Source organism: Dendrobates tinctorius, unplaced genomic scaffold (assembly GCF_039654945.1).
Source record: "Dendrobates tinctorius isolate UK_male_01 unplaced genomic scaffold, ASM3965494v1 ptg000147l, whole genome shotgun sequence".
In the NCBI taxonomy this organism is placed as follows: domain Eukaryota; kingdom Metazoa; phylum Chordata; class Amphibia; order Anura; family Dendrobatidae; genus Dendrobates; species Dendrobates tinctorius.
Window position 1 is genome coordinate 14,490,242 of NW_027361814.1, and position 25,456 is coordinate 14,515,697.

At 46.1% G+C, this 25,456-nt stretch overlaps 1 protein-coding gene across 2 annotated transcripts in view; it reads right to left on the reverse strand.

The window, feature by feature from the left end:
• Positions 1-17,305: 17,305 nt before the first annotated feature.
• LOC141049744 (alpha-2-macroglobulin-like) overlaps positions 17,306-25,456 on the reverse strand; it is a 262,253-nt gene continuing 254,102 nt past the window's right edge. For both annotated transcript variants that reach the window (XM_073546471.1, XM_073546470.1), the window contains exon 36: positions 17,306-17,428. In XM_073546471.1, the coding sequence (XP_073402572.1) occupies positions 17,406-17,428 (23 nt within the window). In that variant the 3' untranslated portion in view covers positions 17,306-17,405. The remainder of the gene's footprint in view (positions 17,429-25,456) is intronic.

The window sequence follows — 25,456 nt, forward strand, 5'->3', positions numbered from 1 at the left end:
CAGGATCAATCATGGAGTATGCTGAGGCCAAACTGGAGCAAGTTTAAAATCTGATGTAGTTTGAACGTGGAGGGAGCAGGACATATTGCCGGACACACAGCAGGGGAGCAGCTGGCGTTGGTGATTCCCACTAACAAAGGAGCTAGTGTTTTTCTATGTGCAGACGGCACTTGCGAGCAACAACTGGCAGTGTTGTAGCCCAGGAACAATCATGGAGTAGGCTGAGGCCTACTTGGAGCAATTTTAAAATCTGATGTAGCTTGAATGTGGAGGGAGCAGGAGATATTGCTGGACACACAGCAAGGGAGCAGCTGGCATTACTGATTCCAACTAACACAGGAGCTAGTATTTTTCTCTGTGCAGATGGCACTTCTGAGCAGCAACTGGCGGTGTTGGAGCCTAGGATCAATCATGGTGTAGGCTGAGGCCTACAGGGAGCAAGTTTAATATCTGATGTAGTTTGAATGTGGAGGGAGCAGGAGACATTGCCGGAAACACAGCAGGGGAGCAGCTGGCGTTATTGAACCCCACTAATACGGGAGCTAGTGTTTTTCTCTGTGCAGACGGCACTTCCGAGCAACAACTGGCGGTGTTGGAGCCCAAGAACAATCATGGAGTAGGCTGATGCCTACTTGGAGCAAGTTTAATATCTGATGTAGTTTGAATGTGGAGTGAGCAGGACATATTGCCGGACACACATCAGGGGAGCAGCTGGCATTACTGAACCCAACTAACACAGGAGCTAGTGTTTTTCTCTGTGCAGACGGCACTTCCGAGCAACAACTGGCGGTGTTGGAGCCCAGGATCAATCATGGTCTAGGCTGTGGCCTACTTGGAGCAAGTTTCATATCTGATGTAGTTTGAATGTGGAAGGAGCAGGAGACATTGCCGGAAACACAGCAGGGGAGCAGCTGGCGATACTGAACCCCACTAACACAGGAGCAAGTGTTTTTCTCTGTGCAGATGGCACTTCCGAGCAACAACTGGTGGTGTTGTAGCCCAGGAACAATCATGGTGTAGGCTGAGGCCTACTTGGAGCAAGTTTAAAATCTAATGTAGTTTGAATGTGGAGGGAGCAGGAGACATTACCGGAAACACAGCAGGGGACCAGCTGGCATTACCGAACCCCACTAAAACAGGAGCTAGTGTTTTTCTCTGTGCAGACGGCACTTCCGAGCAACAACTGGCGGTGTTGGAGCCCAGGTTCAATCATGGAGTAGGCTGAGGCCTACTTGGAGCAAGTTTAATATCTAATGTAGATTGAATGTGGAGGGAGCAGGAGACATTGCCGGAAACACAGCAGGGGAGCAGCTGGCATTACTGAACCCCACTAACACAGGAGCTAGTGTTTTTCTCTGTGCAGACGGCACTTCCGAGCAACAACTGGTGGTGTTGGAGCCCAGATTGAATCATGGAGTAGGCTGAGGCCTACTTGGAGCAAGTTTAATATCTAATGTAGTTTGAATGTGGACGGAACAGGAGACATTGCCGGAAACACAGCAGGGGAGCAGCTGGCGTTACTGAACCCCACTAAAACAGGATCTAGTGTTTTTCTCTGTGTAGACGGCATTTCCGAGCAAAAACTGGCGGTGTTGAAGCCCAGGAACAATCATGGAGTAGGCTGATCCCTACTTGGTGCAAGTTTAAAATCTGATGTAGTTTGAATGTAGAGGGAGCAGGAGATATTGCCGGACACACAGCAGGGGAGCCGCTGTCGTTACTGAACCCCACTAACACAGGAGTTAGTGTTTTTTTCTGTGCAGACGGCAAATCAGAGCAACAACTGGTGGTGTTTGAGCCCAGGATCAATCATGTAGTAGATTGAGGCCTACTTGGAGCAAGTTTAAAATCTGATGTAGTTTGAATGTGGAGGGAGAAGGAGATTTTGCGGACACACAGCAGGGGTGCAGCTGCTGTTAGTGAACGCCACTAACACAGGAGCTAGTGTTTTTTTCTGTGCAGAAGGCACTTCTGAGCAACAATTGGTGGTGTTGGAGCAAAGGATCAATCATGGAGTAGGCTGAGGCCTACTTGGAGCAAGTTTAATATCTGATGTAGTTTGAATGTGGAAGGAGCATGAGACATTGCCGGAAACACATCAGGGGAGCAGCTGGCGATACTGAACCTCACTAACACAGGAGCTAGTGTTTTTCTCTGTGTAGACGGCACTTCCAAGCAACAACTGGCGGTGTTGGAGCCCAGGATCAATCATGGTGTAGGCTGAGGCCTACTTGGAGCAAGTTTAATATCTGAAGTCGTTTGAATGTGGAGGGAGCAGGAGATATTGCCGGACACACAGCAGGGGAGCAGCTGGCGTTACTGAACCCCACTAACACAGGAGCTAGTGTTTTTTTCTGTGCAGACGGCACATCCGAGCAACAATTGGTGATATTTGAGCCCAGGATCAATCATGGAGTAGGCTGAGGCCTACTTGGAGCAAGTTTAAAATCTGATGTAGTTTGAATGTGGAGGGAGCAGGAGATATTGCCGGATGCACAGCAGGGGAGCAGCTGGCGTTACTGAACCCCACTTCCACAAGAGCTAGTGTTTTTTTCTGTGCAGACTGCACTTCCGAGCAGCAACTGGCGGTGTTGGAGCCCAGGAGCAATCATGGAGTATGCTGAGGTCTAATTGGAGCAAGTTTAAAACCTGATGTAGTTTGAATGTGGAGGGAGTAGGATATATTGCCGGACACACAGCAGGGGAGCAGCAGGTGTTAATGATCCCCACTAATACAGGAGCTAGTGTTTTTCTCTGTAAAGATGGCACTTCCGAGCAGCAACTGACGGTGTTGGAACCCAGGATCAATCATGGTGTAGGCTGAGGCCTTCTTGGAGCACGTTTAATATCTGATGTAGTTTGAATGTGGAGGGAGCAGGAGACATTGCCGGAAACACAGCAGGGGAGCAGCTGGCATTACTGAACCCCACTAACACAGGATCTAGTGTTTGTCCCTGTGCAGACGGCACTTCCGAGCAACAACTGGCGGTTTTGAAAGCCAAGATCAATCATGGAGTAGGCTGAGGCCTACTTGGAGCAAGTTTAAAATCTGATGTAGTTTGAATGTGGAGGGAGCAGGACATATTGCTGGACCCACATCAGGGGAGAAGCTGGCGTTACTGAACCCCACTAACACAGGAGCTAGTGTTTTCCTCTGTGCAGACAGCACTTCCGAGCAACAACTGGCGGTGTTGGAGCGAAGGATCAATCATACTGTAGACTGAGGCCTACTTGGAGCAAGTTTAAAATCTGTTGTAGTTTGAATGTGGAGGGAGCAGGAGATATTGCAGGAGACACAGCAGGGTAGCAGTTGGCGTTACTGAACCCCACTAACACAGGAGCTAGTGTTTTCCTCTGTGCAGACGGCACTTCCGCGCAACAACTGGCAGTGTTGGAGCCCAGGATCAATCATGGAGTAGGCTGAGGCCTACTTGGAGCAAGTTTAAAATCTGATGTAGTTTGAATGTGGAGGGAGCAGGACATATTGCCGGACACACATCAGGGGAGCAGCTGGCGTTACTGAACCCCACTAACACAGGAGCTAGTGTTTTTCTCAGTGCAGACGGCACTTCTCAGCAACAACTGACGGTGTTGAAGCCCAGAATCAATCATAGTGTAGGCTGAGGCCTACTTGGAGCAAGTTTAATATCTGATGTAGTTTGAATGAGGAGGGAGCCGGAGACATTGCCGGAAACACAGCAGGAGAGCAGCTGGCGTTACTGAACCCCACTAACACAGGAGACAGTGTTTTTCTTTGTGCAGACGGCACTTCCGATCAACAACTGGCGGTGTTGGAGCTCAGGAACAATCATGGAGCAGGCCGAGGCCTACTTGGAGCAAGTTTAAAATCTGATGTAGTTTGAATGTGGAGGGAGCAGGAGATATTGCTGGACACACAGCATGGGAGTAGCTGACGTTACTAAACCCCACTAACACAGGAGCTAGTGTTTATCTCTGTGCAGACGGCACTTCCGAGCAACAACTGGCGGTGTTGGAGCCCAGGATCAATCATGGTGTAGGCTGAGGCCTACTTGGAGCAAGTTTAAAATCTGATGTAGTTTGAATGTGGAGGGAGCATGAGATATTGCAGGACTCACAGCAGGGGAGCAGATGGCGTTACTGAACCCCACGAACACAGGAGCTAGTTTTTTTTTCTGTGCAGACGGCACTTCCGAGCAACAACTAGCAGTGTTGGAGCCCAGGATCAATCATGGAGTAGGCTGAGGCCTACTTGGAGCAAGTTTAATATCTGATGTAGTTTGAATGTGGATGAAGCAGGAGATATTGCCGGACACACAGCAGGGGAGCATCTGGTGTTACTGAACCCCACTAACACAGGAGCTAGTGTTTTTCTCTGTGCAGATGGCACTTCCGAGCAGCAACTGGCGGTTTTGGAGCCCAGGATCAATCATGGAGTAGGCTGAGGCCTGCTTGGATCAAGTTTAATATCTGATGTAGTTTGAATGTGGAGGGAGCAGGAGACATTGCCGGAAACACAGCAGGGGAGCAGCTGGCATTACTGAACCCCACTAACACAGGAGCTAGTGTTTTTCTCTGTGCAGATGGCACTTCCGAGCAACAACTGGTGGTGTTGGAGCCCAGGAACAATCATGGAGCAGGCCGAGGCCTACTTGGAGCAAGTTTAAAATCTGATGCAGTTTGAATGTGGAGGGAGCAGGAGATATTGCTGGACACACAGCAGGGGAGCAGCTGCCATTACTAAGCCCCACTAACACAGAAGCTAGTGTTTTTCTCTGTGCAGACGGCACTTCCGAGCAACAACTGGCGGTGTTGGAGCCCAGGATCAATCATGGTATAGGCTGAGGCCAACTTGGAGCAAGTTTAAAATCTGATGTAGTTTGAATGTGGAGGGAGCAGTAGATATTGCCGGACACACAGCAAGGGAGCAGCTGGCGTTTCTGAGCCCCAATAACACAGTAGCTAGTTTTTTTTCTGTGCAGACGGCACTTCCGCGCAACACTGGCAGTGTTGGAGCCCATGATCAATCATGGAGTAGGCTGAGGCCTACTTGGAGCAAGTTTAAAATCTGATGTAGTTTGAATGTGGAGGGAGCAGGACATACTGCCGGACACACATCAGTGGAGCAGCTGACGTTACTGAACACCACTAACAGAGGAGCTAGTGTTTTTGTCTGTGCAGATGGCAATTCCGAGCAACAACTGGTGGTGTTGGAGCCCAGAATCAATCATAGTGTAGGCTGAGGCCTACTTGGAGCAAGTTTAATATCTGATGTAGTTTGAATGAGGAGGGAGCCGGAGACATTGCCGGAAACACAGCAGGAGAGCAGCTGGCATTACTGAACCCCGCTAACACAGTAGCTAGTGTTTTTCTCTGTGCAGACAGCACTTCCGAGCAACAACTGGCGGTGTTGGAGCCCAGGATCAATAATGGTGTAGGCTGAGGCATACTTGGAGGAAGTTTAATATCTGGTGTAGTTTGAATGTGGAGGGAGCAGGAGACATTGCAGGAAACACAGCCGGGGAGCAGCTGGCGTTACTGAACCCCACTAACACAGGAGCTAGTGTTTTTCTCTGTGCAGACGGCACTTCCGAGCAACAACTGGCAGTGCTGGAGCCCAGGATCAATCATGGTGTAGGCTGAGGCCTACTTTGAGCAAGTTTAAAATCTGATGTAGTTTGAATGTGGAGGGAGCAGGAGATATTGCCGGACACACAGCAGGAGAGCAGCTGGAGTTACTGAACCCCACTAACACAGGAGCTAGTGTTTTTTTCTGTGCAGACGTCACTTCTGAGCAACAACTGGCGGTGTTGGAGCCCAGGATCAATCATGGTGTAGGCTGAGGCCTACTTGGAGCAAGTTTAATATCTGATGTAGTTTGAATGTGGAGGGAGCAGGAGACATTCCCGGAAACACAGCAGGGGAGCAGCTGGTGTTACTGAACCCCACTAACACAGGAGCTAGTGTTTTTCTCTGTGCAGACGGCACTTCCGAGCAACAACTGACGGGGTTGGATCCCAGGAACAATCATGGAGTAGGCTGAGGCCTACTTGGTGCAAGTTTAAAATCTGATGTGGTTTGAATGTGGAGGGAGCAGGAGATATTGCCGGACTCACAGCAGGGGAGCAGCTGGCGTTACTGAACCCCACTAACACAGGTGCTAGTGTTTTTCACTGTGCAGACGGCACTTCCGAGCAACAACTGGCGGTGTTGGAGCCCAGGATCAATCATGGTGTAGGCTGAGGCCTACTTGGAGCAAGTTTAAAATCTGATGTAGTTTGAATGTGGAGGGAGCAGGAGATATTGCCGGACACACAGCAGGGTAGCAGCTGGCGTTACTGAACCCCACTAACACAGGAGCTAATGTTTTTCTCTGTGCAGTCGGCACTTCCGAGCAACAACTTGCAGTGCTGGAGCCCAGGATCATTCATGGGGTAGGCTGAGGCCTACTTGGAGCAAGTTTAATATCTGATGTAGTTTGAATGTGGAGGGAGCAGGAGACATTGCCGGAAACACACCAGGAGACCTGGATACTGTTGCCAACCAATTATTAATTCTGTAAGAGGACTGGCAAATTCCGGCGAGATCCAGGCCTTGTTCATTTTCAGAAATGTAAGCCGGTCAACGTTATCGGAGGATAGTCGCGTACGACGGTCTGTTAGTACACCACCTGCGGCAATAAAGACTCGTTTAGATAATACACTAGCAGCAGGGCAAGCCAGCACCTCCAATGCATACTGGCTAAGCTCTTGCCATGTATCCAGCTTAGAGACCCAAAACTTGAAGGGGGAAGAGCTGTCTCGGAGTACACTGACAGGACAAGACATGTCTTCTGTCACCATCTGACGGAAACTTTGCCTCCTGCTGACTGGAGCCGTCTGTGATGGTGTAGACATTTGTGGCGGGCACACAAAACTTTGCCACATTTGGCCATACTGGTCTTGCCTTGTGCTGAGGCATTGCCTCTGCTCCCTCTTTGTGCAGAGCTTCCTCTACTGCCTCGACGCACAGAGCTGCTTTGTAATGCACTAGCAGCACTGCTCTCGGGTGGAATGGAGAACATGATGGAAAGCACCAGTGTGTCTTGGTACTCCCGCATTTTACGCTCCCGCTTCAACGGTGTTATGAGGCTTTGTAAGTTGTCCCAGTAGCGAGGATCTAGGAGGGTGTACACCCAATAATCAGCCATGTTGAGAATGTGGGCGATGCGGCGGTCGTTTCTCAGGCACTGCAGCATGAAATCAACCATGTGCTGCAGACTCCCAACTGGCCAAGAAACGCTGTCCCCTGCTTGAGGCGTCATCTCTGCCTGCTCTGCATCACCCCACCCTCGCTCTACATACTGACTACAAGATCATTGTGTACCTCCCTCCTCTGGAGAGATGTCTCCCTCCTCCATTGACTCCTCCTCATCCTCCTCACAAAGTGTCCCGTGCCTAGGCCTTTGTGAGGAACCATGTTGCGCAGACTGTCCAGAAGCAGATGGCATTTGTGACTCCTCATCCTCCACCTCTTCCAAAACCTCCTCCCTTAGTGCTTGCAGTGTTTTTTGAAGCAGGCAGATAAGGGGGACAGTCATGCTGACTAGTGCATCATCTGCACTCACCATCCGCGTGGAATCATCGAAGGCATGCAAAACATGGCAGATGTCCTTCAAAGAGGCCCGCTCAGTGGTGGTGAAGTGTGAACGGCGCGCAGTGCGACTTGTTTGCGCTTGATGCAGCTGGTACTCCATTACTGCTGCCTGCTGCTCACACAACTGCTCCAACATATGTAACGTTGAATTCCACCTGGTGGTTAGGTCACATATGATGCGATGTTCCGGAGGGCAGAATCGGCGCTGCAGAGCTGCAATGCGCGATCTTGCCATGCTGGAACGCCGCAAGTGAGCGCACTCTATGCGGACCTTGTGCAGCAGTGCATCAAGATCCGGATAGTCCCTCAGAAAGCTCTGCACGACCAAGTTGAGCACATGTGCCAGACATGGGATGTGAGTGAGGTTGCCTAGGCCCAGAGCTGCCACTAGATTTTGGCCATTGTCACACACTACCAATCCTGGCTGGAGATTCGCTGGCACAAACCACACGTCGCTCTCCTGCTTGATGGCTTTCCTGAGCTCCTGCGCTGTGTGGCTTCAATTCCCCAAAGAAATTAATTTCAAAACAGCCTGTTGACGTTTGGCCACGGCTGTGCTCATATCGGTCATAACAGGTAAGCGTTCACGGGTCCATATGGAGGTAGACTGTGACGGCTCCTGCAGTGCTGATTCAGAGGAACTGGAGTATGAGGAGGAGTCAATGTGTACAGATTGGATTCCTGCAATCCTTGGAGTTGGCAGAACACGTACAGCACCACTCTCAAGATCTGTACCCGGCTCCACAACATTGACCCAATGGGCAGTGAGGGAAAGGTATCGTTCCTGTCCATGTTTACTGGTCCACGCATCGGTGGTCAGGTGGACCTTGCTACTGACGGCGTTTAGTAGCGCACGTTTAATTTTTCCCTCCACATGCTTTTGCAGGGCAGGGACGGCTTGCCTGCTGAAATAAAAGTGGCTGGGCACGGTGTATTGTGGGACTGCCAATGCCATGAAGTTACTGAAGGTGTCAGTCTCCACAAGCCTGAATGAAAGCATTTCAAGGGCCAGAAGTTTTGCAATGCCAGCATTCAGAGCCTGTGCTCGGGGATTGTTTGCCGAGTATGGCCGCCTTTTCTCCCATGCCTGTGCTACTGATGGCTGTAGAGTGGCCTGGGAGTGTTATGATGACAGGGAACGTGATGCTGTGGGTGGAATGTCACTGGGTCTCTGGACAACAGTGCCAGAGGTTATTCCATGGCGATCCTGTGAGGAAGCCGAACCAGCTGTGTGTGAGCTGGAGGAAGAGGCTACAACACGAGCTGAAGAGGTGGTAGGTGGTGCTGTAGGTTGGCCTACGTATTCAGTGTGTCTTTGTAACTCAACCACGTGCTTGGTCCGTACATGTTTCCACATATTTGTGGTATTGAGGTTGCTGACACTTTTCCCTCTTTTGACTTTCTGTTGACACAGCTTGCATTTGACAAAGCAAATGTCATCTGCAACTGTGTCAAAAAAAGACCACGCACTGCAAGCCCTGGAAGCGCCCATTTTGGGTTTTGGAAGAGGAATGCTCCTAACGGGTGCCGAAGTGGAGGCTACAGGCAACCAAGTCTGCCCCCTCCCTCTCCCTCCTGTTATGGCCGTTCGGGGAATCTCTTCCTCAGAGCTGCTCCCACCACCTTCCTGTTCCTCACACCATGATGGGTCAACGACCTCATCATCTACACTCCCCTTTTCAAACACCTGCTTCTCCTGGGTAGTCTCGCCAGCACAGTACGCCCCAGAAAGTGGCACCTGAGTCTCATCATGTGATGCATACTGAGGTGTGCTGACCATAGGCACTGGCCCACCCGCCTCTTCAGATTCAGAGGGACAATGCAGTTGTGCATCACTGCATACTCCCTCTTCTTCACATTCTAGAATGCTGCTTGGCTGGCCACCTCTTTCCAAGCCAAGAGATTCAGAGAACAGAAGTAGAGATGGCTCCTGTCCAGGGCTCTCTGACTGCCTGGGCAATTTGGCAGGTGGTGAAGAGACAGATGGTTGCTCTTCAGTGCTCTGGCCCTGAGAGGAAGTGGAAGTAATTGAAGTCGATGTGTTAGCTGCCATCCATCCGACTTCAATTTGTTCATTCCGCAGCAGTGGGGTACGGCGAGGTCCTATAAAGCTGCGCATAAAAGACTGTTCCCTGGTAAAACTGGGGGATGCTGAGTCACTGGTGCCCGCAGCAGGCACAGAATCCCTTCGTCCTCTCCCTGCTGAAACTCCACACCCACGACCACGTGCCTTACTTGGTAGACTGATAAAGATAGGCAGAAAAGTACAAAGGGGGGCTTAGTGTGCTTATTTCTGAACAGCTGCTAACAGGTATAAGAAACACTAATTTTATAAAGTGTGTGGACTACACTTTAATATGAGCTAATGTGGCCTACACAACTGTCAAGTGGAGTGTTTGGTGAACTTTATTTACGTGTTTTTTTTAAAAAAAACAAAAAGATGTGACCAAAGATGTGAAAGCGATAGTATCACAAACTTTTTGGAGCTATTACAATGCAGGAACGTAACCTACAATGCAATAGATGAGGCTCCAAAAAATAGGCTAATACTAATCTGGCTGGGGCTGCAGGGCACAAGCCACAAAAAAGGCTCCTCTATCTACTCCTATATAGTGTTTGCAACCAATCTAGCTGGATACAGATGGAAGCACACTAATAGGAGAAATTCTGGAAAAATAAGCAGCACTACAGCAAAAAAGAACAATGTATGAGGCAGTGACGCACGCTGAGTGGACTACAACCAGAGGTGGCTGCAGAACACACTACAGCGTGAGCTGCACTCATACACAGAGACCTCACAGATAGCCGTGAACAGTGCAGAGAACTGTGCACTAGCACTGAAAGGCTGCAGAAAGGCTCCGCTGTCTACTCCTATATAGTGTTTGCAACCAATGTAGATGGATACGGATGGATGCACACTAATAGGAGAATTAATGAAAAATGAGCAGCAACAAAACAAAAATAAATATGTATGAGGCAGTGACGCACGCTGAGCGGCCTACAACCAGAGGTGGCTGCAGGACACACAACACAGCGTGAGCTGCACTCACACAGACCTTGCAGACAGCTGTGAACAGCGCTGCAAGGCAAAAGAAAGCTACAGTGGTTGATAATGTAGCCTGGGTAAAGCACAATATTATATAGCAAATCGCTATCTCTAACTGTCCCTCAGAGTCTTGAACAGCAGTCTGTCCCTAACTGAATTCACAGCAGAGTGAACCCAAAATGTTGGCGGTGGCATTTATAGTGCATCATGACATCATTTCAGCAGCCAATCACAGCCATGCCATTAGTTAACATGCCTACATGCCTAACAGGATGTGCCCACACTTCTGAGGATTCCTCATTGGCTGAATCAAATCAAACTGGCTCATAGCATTATGGGAACTTCCGATTCTGGTATTCGATAAGCAAAATGTATCGGAACTCAGTATCGGAATTCCGATACAGCGAATATCGGCCGATACCCGATATTTGCGGTATCTGAATGCTCAACACTACTCACCACAAATCTTTCTTCACTCAGTGACTAGAGTAAGTATTGTGGTGTAAGGTACATTACATGTTGTTATGAATACTTTACGAGGAGCAGATGTCACCATGCCCTTTCCCCGTTCCGCCTCAGCTCCACCCATTTTTGCAGAACTAGCTGAAACTGACTTGTGGGGAAAAAAATTGCAACTTTTCTAAGTGTTTTGTGCCAGACTTCTGAGTTTTTTTTCATTGTCTTTTTTTAGTACGTTATTTATATGCTTTTTTATCGTGTTTTTGATGCCAAGGTTTTTGGCATGTCGTCATGCTTTAAAGTGAACCTGTCAGCAGGATTTTGCTCATTAAACTACAGACATTGACAAGTTGGTGCTATTACACTGATTAGAATTATAAGACACAGAAATTCCCTGCACAATGGGATAAGTAATTAGTCAAAAGAACTCAAATATATGAAAACCACAATAAATCCCCACTAAGGCCTCTTTCACACATCAGGTTTTCGCCGTCAGGCGCAATCCGGCGCTTTTGACAGAAACCGGATCCGGCGAAATGCAATGCCGGATCCGGTTTCCCCCCCATTGACTTGCATTTGCGCCGGATCGCGCCGGATGGCCATGCGTTTCATCCGGTTTTCGCCGGATCCGGCAATGTGTCGCGATCCGGCGTCTGGAAAAAACGGCTACTGTAACTTTTTTGTCTCCGGCGAAAAAGCCGGACACGCCGGATCCGGCGCGTCCGGCTTTTTCACACAATGAAAGGCTATGAGCGCCGCAATGCGCCTGATCCGGCGAAAGCCGGATCCGGTGGCCGGATCCGTTTTTTTTGGTCTGAGCATGCTCAGTAGCTCTGCCCACAAGACATATATAAAAGCAAGACAGTGGGACCCACAGCCACACCCAACATGCCACCCAAGAAAGCAACCAAGCGCAGCAGGAGAAGGCAGGAGACCACTGCAGCACCATCAGCACCACCACCACCCCAAATGGAGCAGCAAATGGAACATGCTGAGGAGGGGAGGCCAGCAGCAGATGAGAGACGGTAATTATCAAATCCCCCATTCCTCCAAACTAGGGCTATTGAATATCAAGATATTCATTGGCCCTTTGTTTCTCTTTATTCAACAGCCGCCCAATAGATGCAGCAGCAGCAGCAGCAATGGCAGCAGCTGGAACACCACCCACAGGCATGGAGTGTGGCCACCAGGAAGACAGCACATCATCTTCTGGGAGCCCTCCCTCGCATCGTCAGCGTTTGACGGTAAGTTTTTATTTCCAAAATCCATCATCTCTGTAATATATGTCTATTCATTGCCTTTTATTTCAAAACAGGATTCACAAGATGAAGAGGAGCTCCCAGAAGAAGAAGGAAGGGGTGGACAGACACTTGGAGTGGGCTCACAATTGGTAAGTTTTTTGCATCAAACACAACATCACACTACACACAACACATAGAAAACAATGTTCTGCAGACCACACACAGCAAACAAATGCCTACATCCAAAGACATAACATTTTTTGTTTTCTTCTCTAGTCTTCCCAATCTGGTGCTCGGCCAAGAGGTCCTCGCAGTGCCTCCCAGGGTCGTCGGCGACAGCAACGCGGCGGTCACCAGCGTGTAAGTATAAATATTTTTGCTTTGTTTTTTTGCACTTTTTATTTCATTTCTTTTGTGGAGGCTAATTATGTTATTTTTGTCTTTTTCTTTAACAGCCTTTACAGCGTGCTCCCGACTCTGACGGTGAGGATGGAGGACTCGATGTGGACCACCTCATCGATCTCGTCAGAGAAAGGGAGCCGCTCTGGAATATGGCTGACCGCCGCCACGCTGACCTTATCATTACCCGACGACTCTGGGAGGAAATCTGTTCGCTCCTTGTGGGCCGCTGGGAGGACCTCGATGTTCGGGCCCAGATTAAAGAGCGTAAGTATATACAGTACCGGTTGCTTGATGTAAACCAGTGTTTCCCGAACTCCAGTCCTCGTGGTCCCCACGGATCATGTGTTCAGGATTTCTATTTACTATGGAAATCCTGAAAACATGACCCCTGGGGACCATGAGGACTGGAGTTTGTGAAACACTGATGTTGTATACTAACCACTCCTTTCTCGTTTCAGGGAACAGAATTGTGAATCGGTGGCGGTCTGTGAGGGATCGTTTCAAGAAGGAGTTCAATAAAGAGATGCGGGCCCCGAGTGGATCTGGAGGACGCAGGAGCAAGTACAAGTACGCACAAGCCCTGTCGTTCCTCCGGGAAACAATGGTCACTAGAAGGTAAATATTACACACCACATGTGAAAAAAAATGTTAGATGTAACTTTTTTTTTTCAGCCAGGGCCATACCATGTCAGTATTTTAATTGTTTTTTTTTCTCTTTATTCCACAGCACGGTGAGCAGCACTCAGGAGCCTGCACGATTGGACCCTTCTGAGGCGATCCCTGAGGAGACCGGCACCGAGGGACACTTCTACCGCCCCGGTACATCTGCACCTTCCCAGCCTTCCCACACATTCGACCCATCTGTCCCATCCACCAGCACAGGAGCATCGTGGCCGCCTACATTACATGAAGCTGCTGGTGAGGAGATCGCTTTCCCTTTACCCCACCCTTCTGCCCCTGCCACCTCTAGTACACCTGCGGGTACTGGGCGGCAGCGGCAGAGGGGTCAGGAAAAGAGTTATGCGCCAGAGTTCTTGCATCTGAATGCATCTTTCCAGAACTGTCTAAAAGTCTTGTCAGAGCAAATCTCCGCAGGCTTTCAGCAGATCAACTCCAGCATTCTGGAGGTGAAGACACTTCTGCAAACCATGCATTCAGAAGCAAGATCTTCGCCAAACCACACCTTTTTCAGGTCTGTTGTGGAGCGCATGGCAACACTATCTCCTACCCAGCAGATGCATGTAATGCATTCGTGCCACGGTGCTCTACAGTAGGTTACATCCCAACCTCCACCTCCCACCACTGTAGTTCCTCCACCTGCACCCCCTCCAGCCACTTTCCATCCTCCCCCTCCTATTACATCTGCACCCCCTCCAGCCACTTTCCATCCTCCCCCTCCTATTACATCTGCACCCCCTCCAGCCACTTTCCATCCTCCCCCTCCTATTACATCTGCACCCCATCCAGCCACTTTCCATCCTCCCCCTCCTATTACATACCAGCAACCTCACCAGTACCAGCAACCTTCCCAGTACCAGCAACCTCCCCAGTACCAGACATCTCCCCACTTCCAGCAACCTGCCCCGTACCAAACTCCTTCCCCGTACCAAACTCCTTCCCCATACCAAACTCCTTCCCCATACAACTTTCCATCAACATCATCTGCTCCTACAGTCCCTGCCCAACCCTCCACTCCACCGCCCACCACCTCTTCTGCCTCCCACATGTCCACCCATTCTGTAGCTTTTTCCACACCATCACCTCTAACTGTACCTTCCCCACCACGATCCCAGTCCTCTCTCCACACTCCCATTGTCGAAGTGTCCCGCAGCCCCTCCAGCAGTATTTCCACCCCACACTACACCGAGTTATAATGTTTTTTTTGTAATAAAAATGCCCATTTGGTTGGTTTCAAACCTTTATTAAAAAAGTTTTTTTAACTTTAAAAACAGTTTACACAAAAAACAATATTTTAAATAAAAGTTAAATTATTGTTTACACTGGTTGTCTGTCATTTCTTTCTGCGGCGAAATATGTTTAAAAAAAAGGTTAAATACAGGGTATTTAAAAGGTAAAAAGGTATTCAAAACCAGGTATATAACTGTGGGTAAATTTTAGATTTTTGCCACAGTTGTATTCCTGGTTGTGTTTGAAGCAAAGTATTTCACCTGAAAAGTTGTGTTTATTGTTGGTGATTTCCTAACAATGTACACAACTTTTGTTAAAAGGTGAAATACTTTGCATAAAACACAACCAAGGAACACACCTGTGGCCTAAAGCTAAAAATAGTAAGACCATGACAAGATAGCCAACTTTGGTTGGCAAAGGTATATACTGTTGGTCCAGAAGGTACACAAGTTTGGTTAGGGCACAAATCTTTCACACTCTGTCATCCTGCCAGTGTACTCTGCCTTGAGGTGACATAAAGTATAGTGCAAAATTGTCCCTCATTACTGAAACCGTCACAGAACTTCTAGTGGTAATATTTCCAATGACAACATCCATCTTCGCCAGTAACTTGCTCTTCTCTCCAACCTGCACTTTCTCCTCTACAACCTGTCAAAGAAGGGCTGTAGGAACATGCTATATATAGTTTTCCAGTAGCCAATCCCGTTTGGAAGGCCACAAGGGTCAATTTTAAAAACCAGATCCGGCGTAATCCGTCGAAAAACGGATAGAAAAACGGATGAACCGGATGAGACGGATCCAGTTTTGTCTGTCAAGAACAAGATGGATTCGGCAGAAAACCGGATCCGGCACATCAGGTTTTACAAAACATTTGCCGGATCCGGCATTCCGGCACGACGCCGGATCGCGCCTGACGCCGAAAACCTGATGTGTGAAAGTAGCCTAAGCCGATTAAAGCAAAAGGGAAACCAAAAGTATTTTAGACCAAAAAAGTATACATTTTATTAACAGATTAACATAAAATAAAATCACAACAGATTATCACCACTAAAGCAGGGAAACACAGGAAACCAAAAGGAAAATATAACAACAGCACATTAATAGTGAAATGCAATATTATAGAAGGCACCATTTAAACAGATTGATGGCAATTGTGCTGCAAAAGGGTGGCTTAAACCACTATTCAAATTTTCCTGGTATAAGGAAATAAATCTCTAGTGAGAGAATAGAGGACAGGCATATTACAACAAATTGCTAATGATGAGTGCTATATAAAGTGCATATGGTGCCTGAGTACACAATTCTAGAAGGTGCAATGTTGATCAATAACTTACATTTGTGTGCATTGGGTGCAGTGACAAGATCCCCTGGCCTGCCGCCCCTAAGCGCGTTACGCTGCAGCTTCTTCAGGAGGCGTGGATTACAATTATAGTTGCTGAAGGTAGTCTTGTACTTGTTGTTTAAGCTGTATTTGTGGTTTTAAGCTAATGATATTCTCGTGCTCCGAGGCGGCCTGTAGGCAGAACTTTATGTGATGCTCTGGTTACATATTCATCTGTATTGGCTTATGACAGGTCACTGGTCCTTCAGTGACCTGTCCCCTATCTTATATACTGTATATACTATTAGGGGTTAGAAAAAAGTAACATCATGAAAATGGCGCCAACAGCACTGTAGCATGATACATGCCTATTATGCCTATATGCCTATAATGTTGTGGGGTATTGTCTTCATGACAATGGTGATGGCACCTGCGCAGTAGCATCTATCGCTACTGCGCAAGCGCTGCCACCATTTTGCTGTAGAAAAAAATTATTTGGCTGCAGCAAAATGGCGCCAGCCTTTGATGAAGAGAACTATTTTTTTACTTCACAATAGTATAAGCATAAAACATATCGGCATATACTGTAGGTTTATTAGGCATGTATCATGCTACTGCACAGGTGCTGGCACCATTATGAAGAAGCTACTTTTCTTTCTATCCACACAAAACTATGTGCAGTATGTAAAATAAGGGGCAGGTCAGTGACCTGTCATAAGCGCATAAACGGGCATATGTAAGCAGAGCACCTCATAAAGCCCCGCCCACAGGCCACTGACAGACCGCCCTGGAGTACGAGAAACTCATTAACTGAAAACTACAAATACAGATTAAACAACAATCACCAGATGGATTTAATCACCCAGGAATCATTTTAATAAGTATAACAGCACCAACCTGACAGTGTCTGTAGTTTACTGAGCAAAATCCTGCTGACAGGTTCGCTTTAAATACAGCTCCTTTATTATTGATACTTCCTGGTGTTTCGCATTGACAAAACTTTATTGATATAGTCATGTGCTGATTTTCCACATCTAATGCAGTTCTATGATGAAAATACAGACATAAAACTCAGCATTCCAGCAAGAGACATTGACTTTTCTGATTTGAAACACGCACCGCAGGTCAGTTTACACTGTTAAAAAAAAATCAGGGAGGCCATGAAATTTCTATAAATCCCATCCACTTTGCTAGAATTATTAGATACAGTTTAATTGATCAGCATCAAAACTCATTGTGGGCACACAGGCTTTAGACAGTTGAATAACTATCAAGAGTAAATAATGAAATTTCTACAAAATACGAGACACATCATTTAATTTCTTCTTTTTATTATTACAGTTATATTACTATCAGACTGTTTGTTTCCAGTTTTGTTTGTAGGTACTGATGCAATATATGGAGCAGCCCCATCTTATCTTGAATTTCCAGATATATCTGTATTGAAAGAAATAACAGAAGACGGATTATACAGTATATAGACTAGCAGCACAATATAATGTATTATTGAATCATTAAACCTATATTAGCCAACTTTTATGACTGACTTTCCCTTAGGTGCACCATGTTTTGCAGACACTCAATTCATGCCCCAATTTCCTATTCTGTAAATATAAGTTTGGATGCTGAAGCAACATATGCAGACATGCAAAAAAATTTTTTGGAAAGCAGAGTTTTTAGTGACACCTGGGATATTTGATAAAGCTCTACGGAGGTCTAGGAGATTTTCCCTTTTTTTCTGGGAGCCTCTTGAGGTTGGGAAGTTCTAACTTACTTTTGCTGAGCATCCAATAGGTTAAAAACTAACAATATTTTTAATTCATATATATTGTAAGGTGGCAGCTGGACAAGTACTGGATAGGTGTTATGAGTCCCCAAGGTGCCAAGCCTCAGTGATGCATGACACGGAGAAGCAGGCTCGAGCATGCATAGTGCTGAGATGCGTTTTTTAATGGGCCTGTAATTTGGGGTTTGGATTTTAGGAACAGCCATAGAGCTGGGTGGGACTGGCCGTTCCCTTACCTGCAGTTCCAAAGCTTGGAATGGGCTATAAAACCCAATTCAGCTGCCTCATTAGGGCTGGGAGTTGAGATGGAAACACCTCTGGTGGATAAAGATGCAGTGGTAACTTGAACCAAAGATTATTTAATTACTTTTTTGCCACCGGCACAGCGCATAGCTAGTGTCATCAGGCATGCTCAGGGCGGCAGTCTTTTTCCATTTCGTGCTTCAGCAAGTGTGACTGGCTGCAACGCTGTGAACACTATGGACAATCAATGCAGCATTGATTCTGAACTGAGGACTTACTGTACATACTGATACTTTGTTATAATCTATGTGATTATTGTTATGCTGTAATGTCTATTGTCTGTACAAATCCCCTCTGAAATGTAAAGTGCTGCGGAATATGTCGGTGCTATAGAAATAAAATTTATTATTATTATTGTTATTATTATTATTATATTTTCATCTGTTGCCTGGCTTCTGTCTAGAAGGGAATTCCTATGATTTCACTCCACTGTAGATCTACACATAATTAGGCCATCCTACACGATCTAGATGCTAGCCATTTGGGATTTTACTATATTTTAATTGATCTTATCCGTTCCAAATCCTGGTTGATCGGTTCCAGATTGATCGCACGCACCAAGGACAGATTGCAGTTTTATACACTGATGTATCTGTTTATCTAGTGCTGATATGCGTTTTTTAATGAGTCCAAAATTTTAGGTCCAGGTTTTAGGAATGACAATAGAGCTAGGTGAGATTGGCTGTTCCCATACCTCCAGTTCTAGGGCTTGGAATGGGCAATAAATAGTGTTGAGCTTTCCGATACCGCAAGTATCGGGTATCGGCCGATATTTGCCATATCGGAATTCCGATACCGAGTACCGATACTTTTTTCGTATCGGATACCGGAATCGGAAGTCCAAAATGCAATGAGCCACAAAAGTGGCTCTGATTGGCTGCCGAAATGACGTCATCATGATGCGCTGTCTGTGCGCATCATGATGCGCCGTCAGTTCGGGCCTTCGGGGGCGCTGTGCCGACTGTCCGGGGGTCTGTACCGGCCTGCCGGTGGTCTGTGCAGGCTCCGGTGGTCTGTGCCGGCCTGCTGGGGGGCTGTGCCGGCCTGCCGGTGGTCTGTGCAGGCTCCGGTGGTCTGTGCCGGCCTGCCGGGGGGCTGTGCCGGCCTGCCGGTGGTCTGTGCAGGCTCCGGGGGTCTGTGCAGGCATCGTCCGATGGGACTACAAGTCCCATCGGGCGATGCCTGCTACCATGACAGTGATTGACACATTAGCCAATGATGGGACAGTAGTAGTCCCATCATCCGGCTAATGTGTTGAATGTAAAAAAAAAAAAAAAAAATTACATGCTACATACATGCTACATACATACAACATGCATACTACATATATACTACATGCAACATGCATACTACATACATGCTACATACTACATGCATGCTACATACATGCTACATACTACATACATGCTACATACATACTACATATATACTACATGCATGCAACATACATACTACATATATACTACATGCATGCAACATACATACTACATATATACTACATGCATGCAACATGCATACTACATATATACTACATGTAGCATACATACTACATATATACTACATGCAACATGCAGACTACATACATGCTACATACTACTTGCATGCTACATACATGCTACATACTACATACATACTACACACATACTACATATATACTACATGCATGCAACATACATACTACATATATACTACATGCATGCAACATACATACTACATATATACTACATGCATGCAACATACATACTACATATATACTACATGCATGCAACATGCATACTACATATATACTACATGTAACATACATACTACATATATACTACATGCAACATGCATACTACATACATGCTACATACTACATGCATGCTACATACTACATACATGCTACATACATACTACATACATAATACATATATACTACATGCATGCAACATGCATACTACATATATACTATATATACTACATGTAACATACATACTACATATATACTACATGCTACATACATGCAACATACGCACTACATGCTACATACATACTACATACATGCTACATACATACACACTACATGCTACATACATTCAACATACATACTACATACATGCTACATACATACTACATACATACCACATGCATGCAACATGCATACTACATATATACTGCATATATACTACATGCATGCAACATACATATATACTACATACAATACATACATATAGACATACAGTACATATAACATAGAGTACATACTCACCGTCACTTGTCACTTTGATCCCCGAAGCCATTGTCACCTGAGGGATAAATATCAAAATAAAAAAACACCAATATACTTACCCCGATCCGCAGAAGTCCACGAGGGTCCCACGTCCATCTTGCGTGGAGAACAGCAGCATCAGCTGATGCTACCGTTCTCTACCAGCTCCAGGAATACAATGACGGAAGGTAGGTATCCTTCCGCACTGTATTCCTCCACCACTTTAAAAAAAAAAAAAAAAAGTCCCTAGTCTCACTTTATGCCGTTGCTGCGTGGGAATTTCCCATGCAGCAATGGCATAAAGTGAGACTAGGGACTTTTTTTTTTTTTAAAGTGGTGGAGGAATACAGTGCGGAAGGATACCTACCTTCCGTCATTGTATTCCTGGAGCTGGTAGAGAACGGTAGCATCAGCTGATGCTGCTGTTCTCCATGCAAGATGGACGTGGGACCCTCGTGGACTTCTGCGGATCGGGGTAAGTATATTGGTGTTTTTTTATTTTGATATTTATCCCTCAGGTGACAATGGCTTCGGGGATCAAAGTGACAAGTGACGGTGAGTATGTACTCTATGTTATATGTACTGTATGTCTATATGTATGTATTGTATGTAGTATATATGTATGTTGCATGCATGTAGTATATATGCAGTATATATGTAGTATGCATGTTGCATGCATGTGGTATGTAGTATGTATGTAGTATGTATGTTGCATGTATGTAGCATGTATGTAGTATGTATGTTGCATGTATGTAGCATGTAGTGTGTATGTATGTAGCATGTATGTAGTATGTATGTTGCATGTATGTAGCATGTAGTGTGTATGTTGCATGTATGTAGCATGTAGTATATATGTAGTATGTATGTTACATGTAGTATATATAGTATATATGTAATATGCATGTTGCATGCATGTAGTATATATGTTGTATGTATGGTGCATGCATGTAGTATATATGTATTATGTATGTAGTATGTATGTAGCATGTATGTAGTATGTAGCATGTATGTAGTATGTATGTTACATGTAGTATATATGTAGTATGTATGTTACATGTAGTATATATGTAGTATGTATGTTGCATGCATGTAGTATATATGTAGTATGTATGTTGCATGCATGTAGTATATATGTAGTATGTATGTTGCATGCATGTAGTATATATGTAGTATGTATGTAGCATGTATGTAGTATGTAGCATGTATGTAGCATGCATGTAGTATGTAGCATGTACAGTATGTAGTATGCATGTTGCATGTAGTATATATGTAGTATGTATGTTACATGTAGTATATATGTAGTATGCATGTTGTATGTATGTAGCATGTAATTTTTTTTTTTTTTTTTTTACATTCAACACATTAGCCGGATGATGGGACTACTACTGTCCCATCATTGGCTAATGTGTCAATCACTGTCATGGTAGCAGGCATCGCCCGATGGGACTTGTAGTCCCATCGGGCGATGCCTGCACAGACCCCCGAAGCCTGCACAGACCACCGGCAGGCCGGCACAGCCCCCCGGCAGGCCGGCACAGACCACCAGAGCCTGCACAGACCACCGGCAGGCCGTCACAGCCCCCCGGCAGGCCGGCACAGACCACCGGAGCCTGCACAGACCCCCTGGCAGGCCGGCACAGCCCCCCCGAAAGGCCCGTACAGACCCCAGAGAGGCTGTACAAGGCAAAAATAGGGTTTTTCTTATTCCGATACCGGAAGTCCCATAGACTTGAATGGGACTTCCGGTATCGGAATCGGCGATACCGATACTTTTTTTTAAGATCGGCCGATCCATTCCGATCCGATATTTTCAAGTATCGGCTGGTATCGCTCAACTCTAGCAATAAAACGCAGTGCAGCTGCTTTATTTAGTGCTGGGAATTGAGATAGAAACAACTCTGGTGTACTGATCAGCTCTGTGTAAACAGGTGATTGAATACAATGGTAGAGAACTCGTAACTTGAACAAATTATTTAATTACTTAACACAAACAGATTGAGTGCCTAGGATACATTGTTAAGGGTTAAAGGTAAAGGATAATAATAATAATAATAATAATAATAATAATAATAATAATAATAAATTTTATTTTTATAGCGCCGACATATTCCGCAGCACTTTACATTTCAGAGGGGATTTGTACAGACAATAGACATTACAGCATAACAATAATCACATACAGTAGATTATAACAAATACCAAGAGGAAAGAGGGCCCTGATCGCAAGCTTACAGTCTATGAGGAAAGAGGTAGACACGAAAGGTGGGTGGTAACAGTTGCCCTGATTGTATGGACCAGCCATAATGTTAAGTGTGTAACAGTACAGACACAGAGGGCTAATGGATGCATAAAGCATGTGGGAACATGATGCGGGAAATCTGGTTATGGTAAAACTTTTGGCTGTGCCACACAGGGATAGATTAGGTTAATGTGTTGAGGCGATAGGCCAGTCTGAATAAATGCATTTTCAGGGAACGCTTAAAATTTTGGAGATTGGGGACTAATCGTATTGACCTGGGAAGTACATTCCAAAGAATTGGCGTGGCACGTGTAAAGTCTTGGAGACGGGAGTGGGAGGTTCTGACTATTGAGGATGCTAACCTCAGGTCATCACGCAGAACGGAGGGCACGGGTAGGGTGGTATACTGAAACAAGGGAGGAGATGTAGGGTGGTGCTGAGCCATGGAGGGCTTTGTGGGTGAGGGTAATAAGTTTATACTGAATTCTGGAGTGGATGGGTAGCCAGTGTAATGACTGGCACAAGGTAGAGGCATCGGTGTAACGATTGGTGAGGAATATGATCCTGGCTGCAGCATTCAAGACAGATTGGAGAGAGGAGAGTTTGGTAAGAGGGAGACCGATTAGAAGAGAGTTACAATAGTCGAGACGAGAATGAATAAGAGAAACAGTAAGAGTTTTTGCAGAGTCAAAAGTAAGAAAAGGTCGAATTCTAGAAATGTTTTTGAGGTGCAGATGACAAGAGCAAGCCACTGATCGAATGTGGGGGCAAAGGAAAGCTCGGAATCAAGTATGACCCCAAGACAGCGGGCATGTTGCTGGGGAGTAATAGTGGAACCACACACAGAAATAGCAATGTCGGGTATAGGTACATTAGTAGAGGGAGGAAACACCAGGACTTCAGTCTTTGACAGGTTCAGTTTCAGATATAGTGAGGACATGATGTTAGAGACACAGCGTTTAGACAATCGCCGTTTTTTTCTAGAAAGGCTGGCGTGATGTCAGGAGAAGAAGCGTATAATTGGGTGTCATCAGCATAGAGATGGTACTGGAAACCAAATCTACTGATTGTTTGACCAATAGGGGCAGTGTACAAGGAGAAGAGGAGGGGGCCTAGAACCAATCCTTGGGGGACCCCAACAGTAAGGGGAAGGTGAGAGGAGGAGGAACCGGCAAAAGATACAGTAAAGGAGCGGTCGGAGAGATAGGAGGAGAACCAGGAGAGAACGGTGTCCTTGAGGCCAATGGAACGGAGCATAGTGAGGAGGAGCTGATGATCCACAGTGTCAAATGCTGCAGAGAGATCCAAGAGAATTAGCATGGAGTAATGACCATTTGATTTAGCTGTTAGCAGATCATTAGAGACTTTAGTGAGGGCAGTTTCAGTGGAGTGTAAAGAGCGGAAACTGGATTGGAGAGGGTCGAGAACAGAGTTTTCTGAGAGATAGCGGATAAGACGGGAGTGGACCAGACGTTCCAGGAGTTTAGAGATGAAGGGAAGATTAGAGACAGGTCTATAGTTAGCGGCACAGTTTTGGTCGAGGGATGGTTTTTTAAGTAGTGGATGTATGATGGCATTCTTAAATGAGGAGGGAAAAATACCAGAAGAGAGAGAGGTTAAATATTTTAGTTAGGTGAGGGGTGACAGCAGGGGAAAGGGACTGGAGGAGATGTGACGGAAATGGGTCACTGGTGCAAGTAGTTGGGCGAGAAGATGCAAGGAGCCTGCTTACTTCTTCTTCTGTGACTGGTTCAAAATCAGAGAGTGAGCTAGATGCAGTGGGGGAGGGAGGACAGTGCATGGTATGAGGTGAATGGGAGATAATTTCCTGTCGAATCTGGTCAATTTTTTCTTTGAAATAATTGGCCAGATCATCAGCTCGGAGCTCCGTGGTTGGGGCCTGTACTCTTGGATTGAGTAGAGAATGAAAAGTGTCAAAGAGACGTTTCGGGTTATTGGACAGTGAGGTGATGAGGGTGTTGAAATAGATTTGTTTGGAGAGGTGAAGGGCAGTGTTGTATGTTCTAAGCATAAACTTAAAATGGATGAAATCTTCGTGTAGATTGGATTTTCTCCACAGACGTTCGGCGCACCTGGAGCACCACTGCAGGAAACGTGTTTGCACCGTGTGCCAGGGCTGTCGCCATCTGCGTTGTGGTGTTCTATTTATAGGGGGTGCAAATTCAAAATGATAGGGATGCTGTAAAATATTTTACAATATGACTATGTTTTGTTTACTTTGATTCTTTGTGCCAAGATAACACCTGTTGTCCCTCTCAACAATTCATGCAGAGGTGCTGCAGTCTTCGCAAAGTCCTTTATGAACCTTTTGTAGTGCCCAGAGATACCCATAAATGCTCTCAGCTCCCTCAAGGTGGTTGGGTAAGGTAACTTCTGCATGACAGGCACCTTCTCGTTCGACGGGTACACACCTTCACTGGAGACTGTATGGCCCAGGTACTCAATCTCCTTCTGAAACAGTTGACACTTTTGGGCTTTTATCTTCATTCAATGTTTCAGAAGCTGCTCTAGCACCTGCCAGTCGTGCAAGATACTCTTCTAACATGGTGGAGCATGCCACAATATCATCCAGATATATTAGAGTCATCTCAAAGTCTCCGGGAGACCTCTTCATCAACTGTTGGAATGTCTATGGAGCATTAGTCAGCCTAAATGGCATCGGATTAAACACAAACAGTCCCATAAGGAGAATGAAGGCCGCTTTCTGTCAATCATACTCTGCTGTGGAGACTTGCCTATAGTCACTAGTCAAATCAATGGAGGAGAAATATTTAGCTTTCCCTAGTGCTGACATATTTTCTTCTATCATTGTCAACAAGTCTTAGACCGTACATGTGTTCAACCGTCGATAGTCCACACAGAATCTCA